This window comes from Chiroxiphia lanceolata, chromosome 1 (assembly GCF_009829145.1).
Source record: "Chiroxiphia lanceolata isolate bChiLan1 chromosome 1, bChiLan1.pri, whole genome shotgun sequence".
In the NCBI taxonomy this organism is placed as follows: Eukaryota; Metazoa; Chordata; class Aves; order Passeriformes; family Pipridae; genus Chiroxiphia; species Chiroxiphia lanceolata.
This window is the reverse complement of record NC_045637.1, coordinates 156,118,913-156,138,637: the sequence shown is the minus strand read 5'-3', so window position 1 is coordinate 156,138,637 and position 19,725 is coordinate 156,118,913. Positions and strand designations below refer to the sequence as shown.

Here is a 19,725-nt window from a genome sequence, read left to right as displayed (position 1 = left end):
CCTCTCACCACAACAGTCACTGTGACATCTGGGGACTTGGGAAGGACGGAGGAGTGCAGTTCCCACACAGTGAGCAGCGGCTCCAGGGGGAATTCTGCCAGGACACATGAGAAACCAGCAAAGAGGAAGTGACCCTCATCTTCCTGACATGTGTCCTTCTCATGGACTGAGACACTGGACACAGCCTCTGTCACATCAACAGCCTCACCACCACCAGGTACATGCTGGAATGTGCTCGGTCCAGACCCGGCACAGCACAACCACACACAGCTCCAGGCTCCAGACTGGATACCTGGGACCTGCTCCGAGGAGGAGGGTCTCTGCTGCTTCTGCCTGATCTGTGGTGGCACCACAACAGCCAGGGCCACTCAGTTCTTGGAGAACCTCTGAGCAGTTGGTGAAGGTGGAGACTCCAGTGTCTCCATCTCAGAGCGTCCCTGACACTCAGTACCAGGGGCACGTGTGGAAAGGACCATCCACAAACACTGAGGGGCAGGGTGGTCACTCCCTCAAGCTGTTGTGCCAGACCTCCACATTGACCTGCTCCTCAAAAAGGTCTGTGGCTGCTTCTTGTGAGCCAGGACAGTGGCAGGGAAGGGCTGTCTGGGAGCAGAGGTGCAGCACACGCTCCACACAGCATGAGCAAGGGAGTGACCTCGGCACTGGATGCAAAGACCAGCACTCAGGGAACTCTTCCTGCTCTGCTGTGGGAAGTGGACATCCTCTCAAGCCTGCCCAGGACAGGTCTGCCAGGATTAGGGATGAACAACTGGTGTGGGAGAAGACATATAAAGACAGGGTTTGATGGAAACTGGATCACCACCTGAGGCAAAGTCCTCACACCATCTGTGACTGCCAGCACTCCACTAGACCCAAACCAGCTGTACCAGGATCCACCAGATCCTGAAACAGTGCTCACTAGGAAGAGTTGCTTACCCACTCCAGAAACATTTCTTCCCATTAGTCAGCTTCATCTGGAATGGGACCCTGGAAATCCTTGAACAGCTCTCAGATGCCAGTGATGGCTGCAGCCGACCTGTCAAGCTGCACTGCCCTCACCTCCTGCTCCATTCCCTCCATCACACAGCCGTGCTCAGGAGCAGCTCTGGTCCTGCAGTAGAGCAGGAAGGTGAGAGTATGGAGTACCCGGGCTTTGCCCAAATCTCCTACAAGACAGTGGATCCCTCTGCTCCCGTCCCAGCTCCCAGAGCTCTCTCCAGAGCTCTGAAAGCGCTCGGCAGGGGCACGGACACCATGGCAGCAGCCATCGGAGCAAACGGCAAGACTCCTCCCGTGAGGGACTCGGTCTGGTTTGGAGAGAGCACGAGAGATGCAGGATACGGTACCTCCTCGTGCATTTTTCCCAACAGCTAATGAATAAAATTATTAATAAAGTCAGTAAGAACTCTTTAAAATTTGAGTTCATCTGGCTGGGGTTTCTAGCACAAGCTCTGTCCCAGCCTGCAGTCTCCCAGCTGGGATCTCTTCCCATGTAGATGGGTAAGTAGTTACTCCTATAATCAAGTCTCCTCTCGAGCTTCTTGATTTTCTGAATGGATGACTCTTGTAGTAACTCATATCAGGTATTTTTTCCAGCTTTTGATTAATTTTTGTAGCTTTTCCTTTTTTAACTTTCTCAGTCTCTCTGCATCCTTTGGAAGTGCTGACATCCAGTGCCTCCTCCTGCTGACCTGCATGGAAGCATGAATCCATCCAGATTTCCACTTGGTGCTCCCGCTTCCTCTGCCAGGGACAGCCTCACCTTCCCATCACAGCAGCCCACACTCCTTGTTCACCCAGCACCAGCCTCTGCCCAGACCAACACTAGGTTTGTGTGAGCAGGTAGCCACACTCCTGGGTCTCCTCAGCCTCAGGGACAATCCTACTCCCTTGCTGCCTCCCTGACCCCATGTATGGCCCATGGCTGAGTCCAGACAGGGACGGAGCCCAGCACCTTGCAGGTGATCACTCCTGAGCCCTCAGCCAGCAACTCCAGGTCTCCCACCATGCCAGTGTTGGCACTGAGAGCCCAGTCCACCTCCCACATCGTGCTGCTGAAGTTGTGTTGTCTGGGCTACAGGGTCAAGAGATGGAGAAATAACCCCAGAGCACAATTCATTCCATCTTGAGATTGAAAAGGATGAGCAGCTCCTAACAAACAGCCACTCCTATCCTGCAGCACCTTCCCAGCCCTTCCAGCTGCAGCTCCTTGCTATGCTGCCCTCCAGAGAGTGGGCACAACAGAACCAGATGGAACGAACCAGCTGAGCAGATCTGGTGACACCCAGTACCAAATGCTCTCCAGAGCCAGGATCAGCCGTGCTCACAGCCCTGATGCTGCTGCTCTCCCCAGGTTTGCTCTGCAAATATCCCACCTGGTTTGGCAGATCCTCCCCTCCAGCTCACTGTCCTCAGCTCTTCACACTGTTCCTTCCCCCGTTCCTCCATTACTCAGGAGGAGGGAGGCAGGATCACAATAAACCGGCCCAACAGTCACCCCAGTTTCCCCAGGAATATCAAACTGGTGCAAAGGCTGCAAGATGTTGAGGGGTCCCTGCCAGGTGGGACAGCTCGGAAGGTGGGTCTCTGGGCTGACCACTCAGATGGTCCCAGAGCAGCAGCTGGAGCATCTCCACATGTTTCTGTGTAAGAAATCACCACTGTGACTGTGACCCTCAGCCACAGCTTGAGATGACTGCAGGGCACAGGCTCAGGCAGGGGAAGGAAGGTCGCCAGCTCCAGCTTGGAGCCACCTGAGGCCAGTGACAGGATCAGTCCTGTGCCTGTCCTTAGTCTGTCTTGCTGTGCTGCAATGACCCCAGCTGGATTCCTGCCTTCAGGCATCAGAATTTCAAAATTCATGTGCCTGTTCAACCTTCAAACACCACCAGCACAGCTCTCCTGTCCAAAAGCAGCTCCGTCCTGCCCAGCTTTTAGCTCCAACAGACCCTTCCATGAACACAGACCCTGCCCAGCCTTCAGGTCTGCACAGCCCCTTCCTCATGTGCTGAACACAGATACCCAGTAGCACTACCAGAAGACAAGGAGGAGAAGGGGGTAACAAGGGAACCGCAGAATCACAGACTGCTTTGGGTTGGAAAGGATCTTAAAGCTCATCTTGTTCCACCCCCTGCCATGGGCAGGGATCTGTCTCACGAGCCCAGGTTGCTCCAAGGCCCATCCAACCTGGCCTTGGACACTTCCAGGGATCCAGGGGCAGCCACAGCTTCTCCGGGCAACCTGTGCCAGGGCCTCCCCACGCTCACAGAGAAGATATCTCCTGATATCTCATCTAAACCTACTTGCTCAGTTTAAGGCCATTCCCCCTTGTCCTGTCACTAGAGGGAACAGAGAGTCCCATTTAGGGCAGGGTCCTGGTTTATTTAAGCATTCTGCAATCTCACAAGAGATGGTGCAGGTTCCCTGTCTCCCCTCAGCATCGTTTTTGTAGACCACCCTCCAAGCCTAAGCAGGAATGCTTTCCCACACTGTTCCCATGAGGAACAGCTGCCCCATCCAGCTGTTCAGGTGCTGCTCCCCTACTCCAACACCTCCAGGTCCTGCTGTGATACCTCCAGTCCTCCATGCAAGGCCACCAAACCCCTCTCTGCAGCCCCCCAAGTCCTCACAGGCTCAGGAAGTGCTGTACTGCCCTGCGGGGATCCAACTGTCCCACAGCCTCTCTGCTCTCTGGAACGAGCATCCCCCCATGAGGAGCCCCTGCAAGAGAGGCAGAAGGTCCTGCCCAGCCCCACTCTGTGTCCCCTCAAGCACACCCACATGCCACACACAGGGGTCCTTACACAGCCTGTACACAGAGCACATCCTGCCCCCGCACCAGGGTTGTGTGTGCAAAGCAGCGGCACCGCACACGAGCGGGTGCCCGACGGACCTCGGCCCCTCCGTGGGACTGCACTGCTGCCCTGCCCTGCCTGGACACCCTGCCCCGGCTGCAGTTACCGTCCTGGAAGACCCTCTCCACGTTCAGGCCGTAGGTAGCACAGGTCTCGTAGTACGTGCAGCGCTTCAGATCGTTGGAGAGCTTCCGTGCCCGGGAGTCATCGATGACCCGGGGGTTGGTGGCACTGATGGCATCTGCAAACCAGAGGGACAGGGGGTTACAGAGCAGGGACCTGTGTCCCACTGATCCCTCTTATCCACAGGTTCACAGCTCCCAGGTCTCCTGGCCTCCCTCCCTCTCTTCACACAGAGAAACCACCTCCATAGGAACCCCCCATAAATGCCTGAGAGTCCCACATTTGTAGAAAAATGGATGAATCTCTGTAAATGAACCTGATTCAACTCCCTGAACCACCCAGCCACTGAGGTTTCAGCAGACAGAGGCAGAACCCCATGGGAGGTGTGGAGAGCAAGGCCAGGCAGTCCCAGCCCCTGAGTAAAATGGATTTGTCAGTCTCCATTATTTTAGGGCTCATGGCCAAGCCCCACACGTTAAAGAATCCAAGGGAGAAATCCTCCTGGGCTAATGGAGAAGTTGGCTCTGCTGGGACGTCCCCACAGCTGAGGCCTTGGTGGACAGCTCTAAAATACAGGCTTAGTTTGTATCCCAGATGGCTGCCAAGTGCTTGCCTGTTTAGGAAAAACTTCCTTCCCAAAAGGAATCCAACTCCTTGAAGATAAGCCAGGGACAAGCAGGGGCTGCAAACAAACCCTCTCAGGAGGGGCTGAAGCAGCACTGGGACCACGCTGTGAGGAGCCTCTCCTCAGACTCTCCAGAGAGTTGTGTGACTGTACCAAGGCTGTGACCCCACCTGGCTCTATGTCTGTGACAACAACGGCCACCAAACCCCCTGTCATTTGTCCCCACTCCTGCACCTCTACAGCACGTGCTGCCTCCCCGGTCCTGTCCTGAGCCGAGATCGCTCAGTCCTAAAATTCATTCCACAGTCTTTAAATATCCAAAGATTAACAACTTTGTTCCACTCTCAATCCAGGGTCTGGAGCAGATCCCCTGTGTCTCCCCACCGCTGTCCCTGTCTTCCTGGCCTCAGAGCTTCTTCCTGCCCAGGAACAGGTCACACTGCTCAGGAACGGGGTCCTGCCAGGACAGTTTTTCCTCACATCCATGCCTTGCTCCCACTCTCTGCTGTCACACAGACAATTCTGCAGCCCCAGGTTCCTTCCTGCCTTTGCTGGCAGAGTCGGAGGAGGCAGCACCAGGAGATCTGGACATTTCCATGAGGACAGTGGCTCCATGGAGTGAGGCAGCTCCCTGCAGGAAAGCTGAGATGGTCTGAGCAGGAATCACCTCCTCAGGGCCCTGGGCTGGAGCCTCAGCCCCATGTAGGACTCACAGACCAGGATCCCCCGATGTGCTCACAGGGCTGGCACCCCACAGGGGCCTAAAGGGACACATCACCAGCCCTCCTGCCCAAGGCCAGGGTGTGGGGGGAAGCCCAGGCTCCGCTCTCACCCTGTGTGCCCACCAGCACCATCGGCACCTCCGCTGTGTTCCGGTAGCTGCAGAGCCGCAGGTAGTAGTTGTAGACGGTCTGGAAGCTGATCTCATCCTCCAGGCTGAAGACAAACACCACAGCATCGACCCAGGCAGCAAACTGAGGAGACATGGCAGAATTACAGGGATTACTGCCCGGGAGAGCGGCCGGAGCCCAAGGGCCGGAGCAGTCAGCGAGGGCACCCCCACAGCTGCATCCCAGGAGGAGGCTTGGCAGATGCATCCCCAGGATGAGGTGGGGAGGGACAGGTCTCCTACCTGGAGTTCAGGCGGGCCCCCTTCATCTCGAATCAGCAGCAAGTAGCTCTGACCATCCACCACAATCTCCTTCTTAAACCGGCCACCTTGGGAGAAGAGCAAAGCCACTGGTCAGCGGGGGGAGGTAGGCAGGGGACACCCCAAATGAGGGCCAGGGGAGCTGCAGAGCCCTGCGGGAGCGGCAGAGATGTGCAGGGGAGGGAGTCACCTTCAGCACTGGGGAAAGGAGAGAGGACTATCCCACCCCCAGGACCCAAGGAACCAAACTTTACCCTCTGGAGACTCCTCCTGCACGTAGGTGCCGGTCAGGTAACGGTGCACCAGGGCTGACTTGCCACTGGACAGGTTCCCCACGATGCCCTGGAACAGAGGCACATGTCACCTGATGTGCCCAGCACATGTCCCTCTACACAAGGCCACCCCTGTGAGGTGGCACCACCAGCACTCTCAGATTTGCCATGAAACAGAGGTGGGTGTCCCAGGATGGGTCAGTCAGAGAGCCCAGCTCTGCCTGGCATCAGCATCTTCCCGATGGTTTAAAGCCACTAACTGTGGGAGCAGGTTTGTGGTGAAGGGTCTGGAGCACAGGTTTGATGAGGAGCAACTGAGGGAGCTGGGGGTGCTCAGCTTGGAGAAAAGGAGGCTCAGGGGGGACCTTCTGGCTCTGCAATCCCCTGACAGGAGGGGGGAGCCAGGGGAGGGTTGGGCTCTGCTCCCAGGGAACAAGGGACAAGAGCAAACGAGTTGTGCCAGGGCAGGTTTAAGTTGGATATTAGGAAAATATTTTCATGGAAAGGGCTGTCCATCCCTGGCACAGGCTGCCCATGGCAGGGGTGGAGTCCCCACCCCTGGAATTGTTCAAGAAATGTGTGGATGCACTTGAGAACATGGTTTAGTGGTGAGCATGGTGGTGGTGGTGCGGGTTGATGGTGGGACTTGGTGATCTTAGAGGGCTTTTCCAACCTCAGGGGTTCTGTGGTCCTGTACAGCTGCACTCACACGCTGAGAAACGTAGGGTGAGGAGCAGCTGGAACACTAAAGCTGCCTCTGCCACCAAAGAGAAGTTCACAGCCAAACTTTTCCAGGCACGGGGATGAGCTCGGCAGGTGAGTCACCACCAGGCAGGTTCTCCAGCTCTCAGCCAGGTGCTTGAACACTTCCGTTGCTCCAGGTCCTGCCCTGGGCCACCCGCACGCTCCCGGTGAGAGGCAGAGAGGCACCAGCCCAGCAGCAGCCGACATTCTGATGGCACAGACCGTGCTCAGAGCACAGGACACCATCCCATGTGCCAGTTCCTCCTGTGCCCACGGAGCGGGCACGCAGCAGGACCAGGGAGCAGGACCAACGTGCTCCCGTGGGCGTGCCCGGGCCGCAGGCACTGCTGCCAGGTCTGTCAGCTGCCACAGCAACCACGGGTCCCCGACAGCACGTTCAGACAGGTGAGAACATGGAGAACACGGGCTGGGCTGTGCCCTCCCTGTCCTGCACACGTGTCTCCAGAGCACAGGGCCTGCAGGGACCCAAGGGCCGCACCAACACTGCACCCACGTTACCCACAACAGCTTTAAGGGACCTTAAAGCTCATCCAGTCCCACCCCCTGCCATGGGCAGGGACACCTTCCACTAGCCCAGGTTGCTCCAAGCCCCGTCCAACCTGGCCTTGGACACTTCCAGGGATGGGCATCCACAACTTCCCTGGGCAACATGTACCAGGGCCTCACCACCCTCACAGCCAAGAATTTCTTCCCAATATCCCATCTAATACTGCTCTCTGGCAGTGGGAAGCCATTCCCCCTTGTCCTCAGTCCCTCTCCAGCTCTCCTGGAGCCCCTTTAGGCCCTGCAAGGGGCTCTCAGCTCTCCCTGGAGCCTTCTCTTCTCCAGGGGAACCCCCCCAGCTCTCCCAGCCTGGCTTCAGAGCAGAGGGGCTCCAGCCCTGGCAGCATCTCCGTGGCCTCCTCTGCACTCACTCCAACAGGTCGATGTCTTTCTTGTGTTGAGGGCCCCTGACCCGGACACAGCACTCCAGGTGGGAGTACTGGAGAAGGTCTCCACAGAATAAACTGTGGAGACCCCTGTGCCAGGCAGGCAGCCCAGGGGCTCAGTGCCAGGCTGGCCACGGCCCCAGTCCCTGGGGCCACTTCTGCCAATGGAGCAGCTCCCAGGGCCGCTCGGCAGTGACGGCCCCACACCGCGCCAGAGATAAGCACTGTGATGGCATTTAGCTCTAAAACTGGGACAGAGGCTGCAGTTACACTTTGTTTGCACACAGTCCAAACCCTGACCTGCATCTCACTGAAATCCTGCTGCTCCGCCCTGTCCTGTCCTTGGGCTCACCTGGAGCTACAAACCAGCTCCCCTAGAACTGACAGTCCTGAAGAACAGAACCCCTGAGAGGCACAAACCAGAGCCAAACAAGGTGTGTAGGCACTGTGGGGACCTCTGTTCCATGACTGTTGGGAAAAGGAGGGAATGCAGTCTGCACTGAGATCCAGGGGACGAGTCTTGCCAGGAGGCAGTGTAGGTGCCCGACCCATCCCTCTGGCTCCCCCCTCCTGTCAGGGATTTGCAGCAAGTGAGAAGGTCCCCCCTGAGCCTCCTCTTCTCCAGGCTGAGCCCCTCCAGCTCCCTCAGCCAATCCTGGTGCTCCAGACCCTTCGCCAGCTCCGTTCCCTTCCCTGGACACACTCCAGCCCCTCCATGTCCTTCTTGCAGTGAGGGGCCCAATGCTGACTCCCACAAGAAACATTCCCAGGCTTCACTCCCTTCCAGTTTTCAAGCAGCTCTGTGTCCTCTGTCCCTCCCACAGGACAGTGAAGCCAGATGGGGATCAAGCTCTGCTCCCAAGGAACAAGGGACAGGACAAGAGGAAACGGCCTCAAGTTGTGCCAGGGGATGTTTAGGTTGGATACTGGGGAAATTTCTTCCCTGAAACAGCTGTCCAGCCCTGGCACAGCTGCCCAGGGCAGGGGTGGAGTCCCCATCCCTGGAGGGATTTCAAAGCCCTGTGGGTGTGGCACTTGGGGACACAGTCAGTGGTGGCCTTGGCAGTGCCGGGGGAACAGGTGGATTCACTGATCTTAGAGGGCTTTTCCAACCCAAATGATCCTGTGACTCTGAACCAGGACTCTGAAAGGCCTCCAGGCATTTAGAAGAGCTGCACTGGCCGGATGAAACCCCGGAACAAGAGACTCTCAGAGGTCATGGAAAACATGGGAAAAGGGCACTTGAGGAAGAACTAAAAGCTCTGGGATGGTTTAGCTGTCAGCATGGCTTTGCAGCCTCCAGAGCCTTAACGTCACATGCAACAGCTGCGGGAATGTTTTTGAAAACACATTTCACAGGCAAACTAACAAACTCAGAATTTGTTTTGATTTTCACTTCACTGCAGATAAGAGACACTATGGCAGGACGGTGCTGGAATGCTTTGCAAAAAGAATTTTGATCTTTTGTTTCTTGGAGTAATATTGAAAAAAGTTAATCTTGCAAAGACTGAAGGGAGAAAAGGCCAAAGGGAGAAAGGGCAGAAGGAGACACACCATGAGCCTGCACAGGGAGCTGAGGGCTGGCACAGAGAGTGCAGCAAGAGCAGAGTAGGGGAACAGATCGTGGAGGGCTCCGAGAACAGACACAAATGAGAAGCACCCGCAGCATCCTGCCCACCCTGACATCCCCTCCAGGCCACCCCAGTGCCCACAGTACTGACCTTGTCCCATCCCAAGGGGCTGTGCTGGGGGCTGAGGGGGCAGAGGCAGCCCCCAACCAGAGACCTCATCCCACAGGATTTGGGGAACCAGGGGTACCCGAGGCATGAGCTGCAGGTACTCACCACCTTCAGCTCAGGCACCGAGCGACTCAGGGTCCATTCCTGGCTGTTCACAAACGAATCTGCAAACACAGAGGAGAAATCACAAGGTCACCACGGTTGCCATCAAAGGCCTTGCCATGCTCTCCCTGCTCCCTCCAGGCAGGTTTATGGCTCTTCCCTCCCTTACACCCTATCCAGAGACACGAAGCTGCACGAGGTCCTGATACTGCCCATGCCCAGTGGCTCCACAGCCAGAGCCCTGGGCAGGGAGGAGCAGCCAAGCCGAGGGCAGTGTGGCAGTGCAAAGCCCGGGCACCACAGGATGGGACCCTCCCTCCTGCCCTGCAGGAGCACAAAAACCTCTTTAGCATCCCTTGCCCTGAGGCACAAAGGACAAGGGAAGACACCCTTTTCAGAGCACAGGTTGCACAGGAGCCCAGAACCGAGGGCACAGGCCAGCGCCCCGAGCCCTGCCCTTGGTTGGGTGGGTGAGGAGCTGATGGCAGCACATCATCCATGTTTCTGACTGAACACAAACACAACGAATTATTGCATGTTATGGAACTGGCAGCACACTGCAACAGGCTTACAGAGGCTCTGGAAATTTGGCACGGCTGGAACAGCACAGGAAACACCCCTGGCCTGCCACAGAGCTCCAAAACACTCATTTACATCCCAACCAGCTCCAGAAGCTGATGAGACAGGTTCCCAAATGGAACCAGACTCTCTGGGGGAGGCGCAGGAGTCTGGAGAACACCTTGAGCACCAAGAGCAGCAGCAGTTCCTCCTGACAATCCCGGGTCCCTCATTCACCTTGGCGAGGCTGGACGCTCTATCCAAGGCCTGCTCCAGGGCAGGGCCCGAATGTGCATGGCTGCATGTTCATCGTGCATAAACAGAAAGGATTTTTGGAGACTGGAAACCTGTGGGAGCTCTGCAACTCCAGGAGCCTGTAGGAAACCTGCTGAATCTGTGGTCACGGACTATTGCAAGAATAGGAATCTGAGACGGGCTCACAAGGGAAGTGGTGAATCCACCAGACTCAATCATAGTTAGTGATCAGACACAGTGGCCTGGGCTCATGTTCTGGCCCTCAGAATTGCCGAGGGGAGGTTGGACACCCAACAGCTCCAGCTCTTCCTCCATTTCCAGGCTGAAGCCTTGTCTCACCTCTCCCACCTCAGTGGGCACTGGTAGGAGACACGCAGCCCAAAGTTGTGGGGAAGTGGCTGGCTGGGCTCCACCCCTCCTGGCCCACAGGTGCTCAATGGCCACGAGGGGACAAACAGTGACCTGATGACCCAGCACTGTGCCTTCACCCCAGCTTCATGCACCCCCGGGCCTGTGGGGCGCGTTCCTCCGGGGGAACACGGTGCTTGTACCTGGAGTTTGCCTTCCATGGCTGATTTAGGAACAATCCTTCTCCAGGAGCTACAGACAAATAACACCCAGGTCTGCTGCAAGAACACAAGATTATTTATAGCCATCCTGAGGATTCTGAGGAGGAATCATTTCTCTGCAGTATCTTTCACCTGCCTTTTCTTTTTTTAGGTAGAGGTAAATTTTTTATTAAAACAACCCATCAATCAGGAGGAAAACGATACATTCTTGAGCCCTTTCCAAAAGGTAACAGCACACCTGTGTTTCCAACTGCATCACTGGATCTAAAAAAAGCTGTCACCTTCACCTGGGACTTCTGTGCCACTGAGTTCCTTTGACAGGTAAGGTGACGGATAAAGCACCATCCAGGCCTTCTACTTCCCAGCACTCCCTGAGGGGACAAAGCACCACATTCATACTGTTTCACTACACACAGCAGGTTTTTGAGGGGTTCTGAGCAGAGCACAAGACATGCTCTTAGTGACTGGCCTTGGGAAAGAGCAGAGGGAGGGAGAGCCCTGGAGAGGACAGGCTGGGCTCTCAGGTGAGCTGGATCTGCTCACGGGTGCCCACGACAAACTGCTCTGTTGCCAACTGCCTCCTGTGCCAGCTGTCCCAACAGATCCTTGTTTGGTTTTTAACCTGGGTTCAGGAGTTTGTTCTCAACACTTTGATTTTTGACTTGCTGTGAAGGCCTCTGAATAAACCTCAACACAAACAAATGCTGGTGGACACAAGGCCAACGGGACTGTGCTCAGCCACAGACACACCCCCAACTCCTCACTACCCTTAGCACGCTTAACCTGAAACACCAGGAACAGCCTGCACTTCAGCCCGCCCGCTCCCACCCGCTCCCACCCTCTGCCAGGGCTGAACGGGACCAACCCGGCACACACGGCCCCGGCAACGCACGGGCCCAGCACAGCCCTTGGATCCCAGCACAGCCCACAGATCCCAGCACAGCCCTTGGATCCCAGCACAGCCCACAGATCCCAGCACAGCCCTTGGATCCCAGCACAGCCCACAGATCCCAGCACAGCCCTTGGATCCCAGCACAGCCCACAGATCCCAGCACAGTCCACAGATCCCAGCACAGTCCACAGATCCCAGCACAGCCCTTGGATCCCAGCACAGCCCACGGATCCCAGCACAGCCCACGGATCCCAGCACTGCCCACAGATCCCAGCACAGCCCACAGATCCCAGCACAGCCCTTGGATGCCAGCACAGCCCTTGGATCCCAGCACAGCCCACGGATCCCAGCACAGCCCACAGATCCCAGCACAGCCCACAGATCCCAGCACAGCCCACAGATCCCAGCACTGCCCACGGATCCCAGCACAGCCCACGGATCCCAGCACAGCCCACGGATCCCAGCATAGCCCACAGATCCCAGCACTGCCCACGGATCCCAGCACAGCCCACGGATCCCAGCACTGCCCACAGATCCCAGCACAGCCCACGGATCCCAGCACAGCCCACAGATCCCAGTACAGCCCACGGATCCCAGCACTGCCCACAGATCCCAGTACAGCCCACGGATCCCAGCACTGCCCACGGATCCCAGCACAGCCCACAGATCCCAGCACAGCCCACAGATCCCAGCACAGCCCACAGATCCCAGTACAGCCCACGGATCCCAGCACTGCCCACAGATCCCAGCACAGCCCACAGGCCCCAGCACAGCCCATGGGGTCCCAGCACAGCCCACGGGTCCCAGCACAGCCCACGGGTCCCAGCACAGCCCACGGATCCCAGCACAGCCCACGGGTCCCAGCACAGCCCAGTACGCTGCCTGGACCCACACCGTCTCCACCCAGCACTGTGTCAGGGTGCTGGCACAGCTCTGCACAGTGCAGTTGGAGTCCCCATTCCTTCACAAGACACAGATCTGTGAGGGGTAAGTTCCCTCTGCGGCCCCCTCTGGAGTCAAAGTCACAGTGTCAGCAGTAGAAGACCCCTGTGAGTCCCTGCCATCCTGGGCCAGACCTGCACACACCAACCCCTCCACTGAGGAACTTCTTTGTGAACAAACACCTCTTGTTCAGGTGGACATCCCACCCTGACTCTGAACAGCCCATCTGGAGCACCACTCGCTCCTCGTGCCGCCCCAACCCGCTCTCCTGCCCCGCTGGCTGAGCGGGTGGAGCTGCCCGAGGCATCTCCTCCTGCTGGGATGGGGATGAAGACAGCAGTGCCTGGGAGGTGAGGAAGCCATGTGTGTCCAGAGGCACTGTCCTCTGCCTGCAATCCCCAGGGAAACTTCCCATCCAGCACCTGGACAAGGTACTCAACACTGTCAAGACCTGACAGGACAAGAGGAAATAGCTTCAAGTTGTGTCAGGGAAGGTATAGGTTGGATATTGGGGAAAATTTCTTCCCTGAAACAGCTGTCCAGCCCTGGCACAGCTGCCCAGGGCAGGGGTGGAGTCCCCATCCCTGGAGGGATTTAAAAGCCCTGTGGGTGTGGCACTTGGGACATGGGTTAGTGGTGGCCTTGGCAGTGCTGGGGGAATGGTTGGACTCCATGGTCTGAGAGGCCTTTTCCAACCACAACGATTCTGTGACCGTGGGCCAGTCCGGGAAGGTCTGAGGGTTTGGAGCACAATCCACTGCCACATGTCAGGGTGGGGCCCACACAGCAACTGAGTCTGTCACTGCAGGTGCCCCCAGTCCTTTATACACGCCCTGCTCTGCCCCGGGACATGCCAACTGCCCTCCTCTCACCACGCAAGGGACACGCACATGTGTGCACATTCCCCTGGCACCTGGGGGACCCACACCTGTCTGGATGTGCCCATCTGCAGGCCCAAAGTCACCCTGTCACTCATCTCTCATGTCACCTGTGCCCTGTGTCCTGCAGCCGCCTGCACCCGTGCTCACAGGGGCAGCTCTGGGTCTCAGACACCCCCCAGAATGGACCCCCCCCGATTTCTCACACTCACTTCCCTTGTCTGCTGGCAGCTCCAGCAGCTCCGTGCGTGGGCAGGCATGGATGGCACCACGGAGCTGTCAAAGGGTACTCAAGAGCAGTTTCTCAACCTAAAACAGCCACAGGCCAAGCACCCAGCTGCCAAATACCAGTGACACGACTCTGACATCAGCTCTGTCCATCCAATCTTGATCCTTCGCTGCTAAAATGCAGCACGTGGCAATTTCCTGCACTCATGGCTACGAATCCTGTTGGTGTGACATTACACACCCTGTGTGTTGTGCAGCTGTCACACACCAGAGCAGCACTGGGAAGGTCTGAGTCCGCAGCTGCAGGAGGGTGATTTGGGGGTGGGAGCTCCCCTCGAACAGCACCATTCCCTCCAGGGCGGCCAGACCCTCCCCAGCCACCCGCCATGCCTAGGGGGTGCAGGGGTGCCCAGCCCTCGGGCACTGCTCCCCACTGGATCAGTGGGGAGATCCCCATCATCTCCTGGATGAAGCAGTGACCACGTGGATGCACTCAGTGAGCCACTGGTGACCTGACCGGAGCAAAGGCACCACCCAAAATCCCAGCAGGCAGGTGAGTGTGAGCACCTTCCCCACATCCCCTGGGTCCTGGTGCCAGCTTGCCCAGCAGGGATTGCCTCCAGGGGGTGACACCTCCAGGGACTGTCCTCCCTCTCAGCACTGGCATTCATGCAGCACAGGAGGCACGATTTACTCGCTCAGCTTCACTGTTGGACTGGCTGCATACCCTGGTATTCCACAGGAAAGCAGACCTGGTCACTCTGCCTCCCTCTTCTCTTTGTTGTTTAATCACACAGAGGGGACTAGACTGTCTGTGCTACAATTCAACACCTTCCCAGGTGTACCCAAAAGAAGCAGTGGGCTCAGGGCACCACTGTCACACAAGAGCCTCAGCACAGCCCAGCAGTGTCCTTGGCTCCACGACTCAACCATACGAGAGGAGATCAGTCTGGCCTGGCCTGGGAAAAGGAGATTCAGGCCAATTCCATTATGCTCAGATTCTTCTGCTGACAGAGGTTTCCCAGTGTAGGTGGCTCTATTGCAGAAGGTGGAAATTTGGGAGGTAGGGCAGAAGAGCAGACAGGGACATGAAGCAGACTCCCTGTAGCTGACATTCCTCAGTCAGTTATCCTGGACACCAGCAGGACCCTCAGACCAGGCCCCAGATATGGGACAGCAGCGTAACACACCAAGGAGGCACAACCAGCACCTTCATGGCACAGCCCAGACACTGCAGCCCTTGTGCCCTGCAGAAAGCTTGGAGGGGGTTCAGCCATGGACCCATGGCTGCTCACACACATGTGCTGCAGGAAAACTGGGAGAAGGAAGGGGCCAGCTGGGCAAACCCGACTCCTCACCTCAGCTGCTCCCTCCATGGGATGACGTGCAGCAGGTTCATCTACCCTGTGCTCCATCCAGAAGCACCAGTGCCAGACACACCTGGTCTCCCCACACAGCAACTAATAATTAACCAACTCATTATCCAAGCCACGGTGGAACTCTCTTGGACACTGCAACCCTGGACACTAAACCCAGCCTTGAAACCAGGTCAGAGGCTGAGCAAACACAGCAGAGGTCACACAAACCACGTCCAACGGATCCACCTGCCTGCACACGTAGATGAAAGGGCGGCAGAGGCAGCGTGCCTGGGCACAGCCACCCTTCCTGGGCACAGCCACCCTTCCTGGGCACAGCCACCCTTCCTGGGCCAGGCTGATAAAGCCTCAGCCCCGGCAATGCTGGCAGGAGAGGGATTTCTCCAGGTTAAGGACCAGCACAGGCATGGCCAGTGTCCCAGTCAGCACTAAGTCAGTGCAAGAACTCACTGCAGGACATGATCTCAGCAAGGATTACCTCACCAGAGCTTTGAATACTTTGCAGCAGTGAAAGGAGATAATTGTGTGTCTCTTGGTGAAACAGGGCACGATCAGGAACTGCCACCTTTGCTCCATCATCACACCGCGTGTGGCAGCAGTTCCTGTCACCAGGCTTTGCTGTCAGTGTGGACTCAGGAAGATCCAGGTGTTTCAACCTCTCAGCACCTGCTGCTTTCCAGTCCCTGTCCGAACACTGGCAGAGCAAAGACCCAAACCAAACCTCCCTGTGATGGAAGGGCAGGGTCTGCTGGAAGGCAGAATCCAGCAGAGTGACATGGAGAGACACTGCTACCCAGCACAGTGAGGACCCATCTTGCCAGCAAAAACCTGTTCCCAACATGCCTGACCTCAGCTCCAGCTCTGCAACCCCACAGGTGCTGGCAGACGAACACTGAAGGCGCTGGGGTTGGAGTTCCCTCTCCCTGGGGCTGCCTGTGACTACAGTGAGACATCTCTGCACCCACTGCACACTCTCTGACCTCATCCTGAGAGCTGGGCCTTCCAGAGCATTGTCCCAACAACTCCTTCCCTGACACCTTCTAGACCTCCCAAGCTTTTCCAAAGCACAGACACCATTCTGGCCTCAGCATCCAAGGCATCTCTAGCCCCACCAGTGCTCCCAGCTCAGCCGAGGCAGGTACCAACACGAGGTGATACTTATCATGACCTACCCAACTCACTATGCAAACTTCACCTGATCCAGGAGAAAACACCCCTCTCTTCTCCCAGGAGCTTTCCCTCACATGCCCTGCACATCAGTCTCCACACAGGAGAGTACACAGAGGTACCTCAAAGCACCTCAAAAAGCAGGGCATGGCTCCCTGGGAGAGGGGACATGGCTGTGATCACAGAATCACAGAATATCCTGAGCTGGAAGGGAGCCGTATGGATCATTGAGTCCAACTCAGTCACACCCAGGACACCCCAACAAACCCACCCAGTGTCCCTGAGAGCATTGTCCAAATGCCCCTTGAGCTCTGTCAGCCTTGGGGTGGTGACCACTGCCCTGGGCAGCCTGTTCAGTGCCGGACCACCCTCTGGGAAAAGAACCTTTTCCTGAGATCCAACCTAGATCTCCCTGACACAACTTCGGGCCATTCTCTTAGGTGAGGAACACATCCTGAGCCATCAGAGATGCTGTACCCTTCACACAGTCCCTCTATGCACAGGGACAACTCCAATCCCTAACAAGTCCAGTTTTCCCAAGTCCATGCTTATTAGAGAGCCTCTTTGGAACGGCACCAGCCAATACCTGGATACCTAGAAACATTCCTCTGAACCACCAACCACGATCACCTGGGTCAGTCTGAGCTGGCTGGACTATGTTCACTTTGCTCTCCAGTCCCAAGGGCTGTTGCCCTCCCTTGCCTGTTACACAAAGACCATCCCTTTATGTTTTTTGGGTAACAAACCCCGAAAATCCCCCATGACCCCTCCCTGTGCTCCATCCCAGTCGAACCCCTCCAGGGCTGGGAGCAGCACTCAGAGCATCCTCCTGGCTCTCTGTGGGTACGTCTGGATGCAGAGCACAGTGCTGGGTGGGTATCGCAGCGTGCTGTAAACAAACCACTCCAGGTTCTGGAAACAGGGAGAGTGCTGGCTTGGCTCTCTGCCGGGACTCCTACATCCAGCTTTTCCAAGCGCTGATAACCGCAGCTGCAGCTGCACCCCCCGGGAGGGCGAGTTGGGGCTGCACCAGCAGCTTTCCCAGGGCAAGGTGGGTAGCACCCGCACAGACCATCAAAGTTTGTGGGATGTCAAGAAGGTTTGGAATGCCATCGGCCTGCAAGGCTGGAACAGGGATGGGGCAGAGATGAGACCTCCTGAGCAGCTCCACCAGAGCAGCACTAAGGCTGTGCTCCTCCAGCCGGGGCTCAGAGGCCCACAGCTGGAGCGAGCCATGGCCCAGGGACCAACGTGCTGAGCAGAGACACAATGGGGAGACAGGGCATGAGACAGGACAAGCAGCAGTTGCTTTGCTCTGCAGACTTCACTGCTGTCTCTTCACACCTCACTGTCCGCAGGAGGACACAGGTCTGGTGGGTACAGGGGCTGTGCAGGTACCTGCAGGTAATGCATAGTGTTCTCAGAGTGACTAAACCCACCGTGAGCTCTACAGCCCCAGGGCAGGGCTCACTCTACCACAACGAGCCACAGTGCCAGGGGCAGCCTGGAAAGGTCATCCCTGAGCCTCTGCTTCCAGCACGAGCTACGGTGGCAAACACTAACCCTTGTGACAAGCAGTGGTCCCGCATGATCTGGCTGGTCACAGCTGGAGGGGCCCCAAGCCCCCCCCAGCACTCCCCATGGAATCCTCAGCAGGGTCTCCCACAGATGGGCCCAACAGGAGCCCCTACCTGTTCCATGGAGCAGCCAGGTGAGGGCAAAGACACCAATGGAGTGCTCAGCCTTGGCTGCTCCTCTGTGAGTGCGGCTGCCGGGCCGGCTGCTGCTGGCGCAGCTCCCACTGGAAGCTGCCGGCAAGCAGGAACAGGCCCCCCGCTGCAGGGGCAGGGCCCAGCCCTCCCTGCCCGCATACACCCACATTCCCCAGCCATGAGCGCAGCCTCCCCTCGCCTGGGAACCTCCCGCCACCCAGCCAGCACCCGGCACCCGGCCCGGGCTGCCCTGCCAGCGCGGGGCCCCCCGCAAGCACAGAGCATCCCAGCCCTTTGCCTCGTGGCACACGGCAGCCCTCGCACCCACCCGAGCCTCCAGACCCTTCCCCTGGAGCACAGTGAGCCCCAAGGGCACGAGGGGCTGGAGGAAGGAGCCCCCTGAGCTCCCTGGGCAGCAGCAGAGCTGCTCCAGTGCTGGTCCCTGCAGGCCAGCCCTCCCAGAGAGTATTCTGGGCACAACGCTGCCTGGGCAGCCGCTGGCTCAGGAGTGTGCAGGTTCCTCGGGAGCGTGCGGGTTCCCTAGGGAGCCTGCCAGCCCCAAGCTGTCCCTCCAGCACACGAGCCAAGTGCGGAACTGCCTCTACAACGTCCGGACGCAGAGCAGAGCGATGGAACCCGACGAGGCCCCACCGGGAGCGGGCGGCGGGGCCCAGCCCAGCCCCCAGCTCCGCACGTTCCATGCCTTAAAAAGCTGTGGATGCTGCTCTCGCCTCCCAGCCCTGCCAGGGCGCAGGGCTCGCCCATAGCTCCTTCCACAGGGCCGGGAAGGGGACAGAGCACAGAGGCACAGCTCGTGCAGCTCCGGCTGAGGCCCCACACAACCCCGATGCTGGAGAAGCCCCCACTAGACACTGGAATCGAGCACCTGAGAGCTGCTTCAGCTGCCAGTCCCCATCGAGTGTGGGTTCCCTGGGGAGGACCATGGGTCCTGTCCCCCTGTGCCATCACTGGGGTTACCACCCCTGCTCTCCAGAGGCTGCCCCACACATAGTGGGTGTCCCATGCTCACAAACATCCAGCCTCCACTCAGCCCCAAGGATGATCCCAGCAGAGCATCCTCTGGATGGCCTGGCACTAGGGAGTTGCTCATAGGAGGGGGGTGCAGGACCATCTCTGTGCTCCCCAACCCCCCATGCTGCTCCACACCTCTGCTCTGGCAACCTCCCAAACGGTCCCACTTGCTCAGGAGCCCACCAACAGCACCCCTCTTCCCCTCCCACCGAGCTTCTGCTCTCCCAATGCCACTGCACTTGCTGGGAACCACTGGGGCAAGAACATGGAACACATGTGCTTGACTCCCAGGTGTGTGGCCAGCAAGGGAACTGGACCCTGGAGCATCTCCTCCCAGGCAGCTACACCACAGCTGCTCCAGCACCACCGACCCCACGGCACCAGGAATGCTCACACGACCTCGCCGCAGCCAAGCACAGACCCCAGAGCACCAGAACAGAACCAGGTGCCCGTGCCCAGCCCGAGACCTCGGCTGGGAGAGGCCACGGCAACCTGTCCCTGCAGGTCTCACAGGTGCAGGGGGCTCTCACCAGCCCAGCACCGCTCCTGCGCTCACT

At 57.9% G+C, this 19,725-nt stretch overlaps 1 protein-coding gene across 3 annotated transcripts in view; it reads right to left on the bottom strand.

Moving 5' to 3' along the window:
* Nucleotides 1-19,725, bottom strand: part of AGAP3 (ArfGAP with GTPase domain, ankyrin repeat and PH domain 3) — a 108,893-nt gene that overhangs the window by 58,338 nt on the left and 30,830 nt on the right. For all 3 annotated transcript variants that reach the window (XM_032683113.1, XM_032683123.1, XM_032683103.1), the window contains exons 2-6: nucleotides 9,563-9,621; nucleotides 6,007-6,094; nucleotides 5,735-5,820; nucleotides 5,435-5,576; nucleotides 3,961-4,095 (exon numbers count right to left, since the gene is read on the bottom strand). In XM_032683113.1, coding sequence (XP_032539004.1) covers nucleotides 3,961-4,095; nucleotides 5,435-5,576; nucleotides 5,735-5,820; nucleotides 6,007-6,094; nucleotides 9,563-9,621 — 510 coding nt within the window. The remainder of the gene's footprint in view (nucleotides 1-3,960; nucleotides 4,096-5,434; nucleotides 5,577-5,734; nucleotides 5,821-6,006; nucleotides 6,095-9,562; nucleotides 9,622-19,725) is intronic.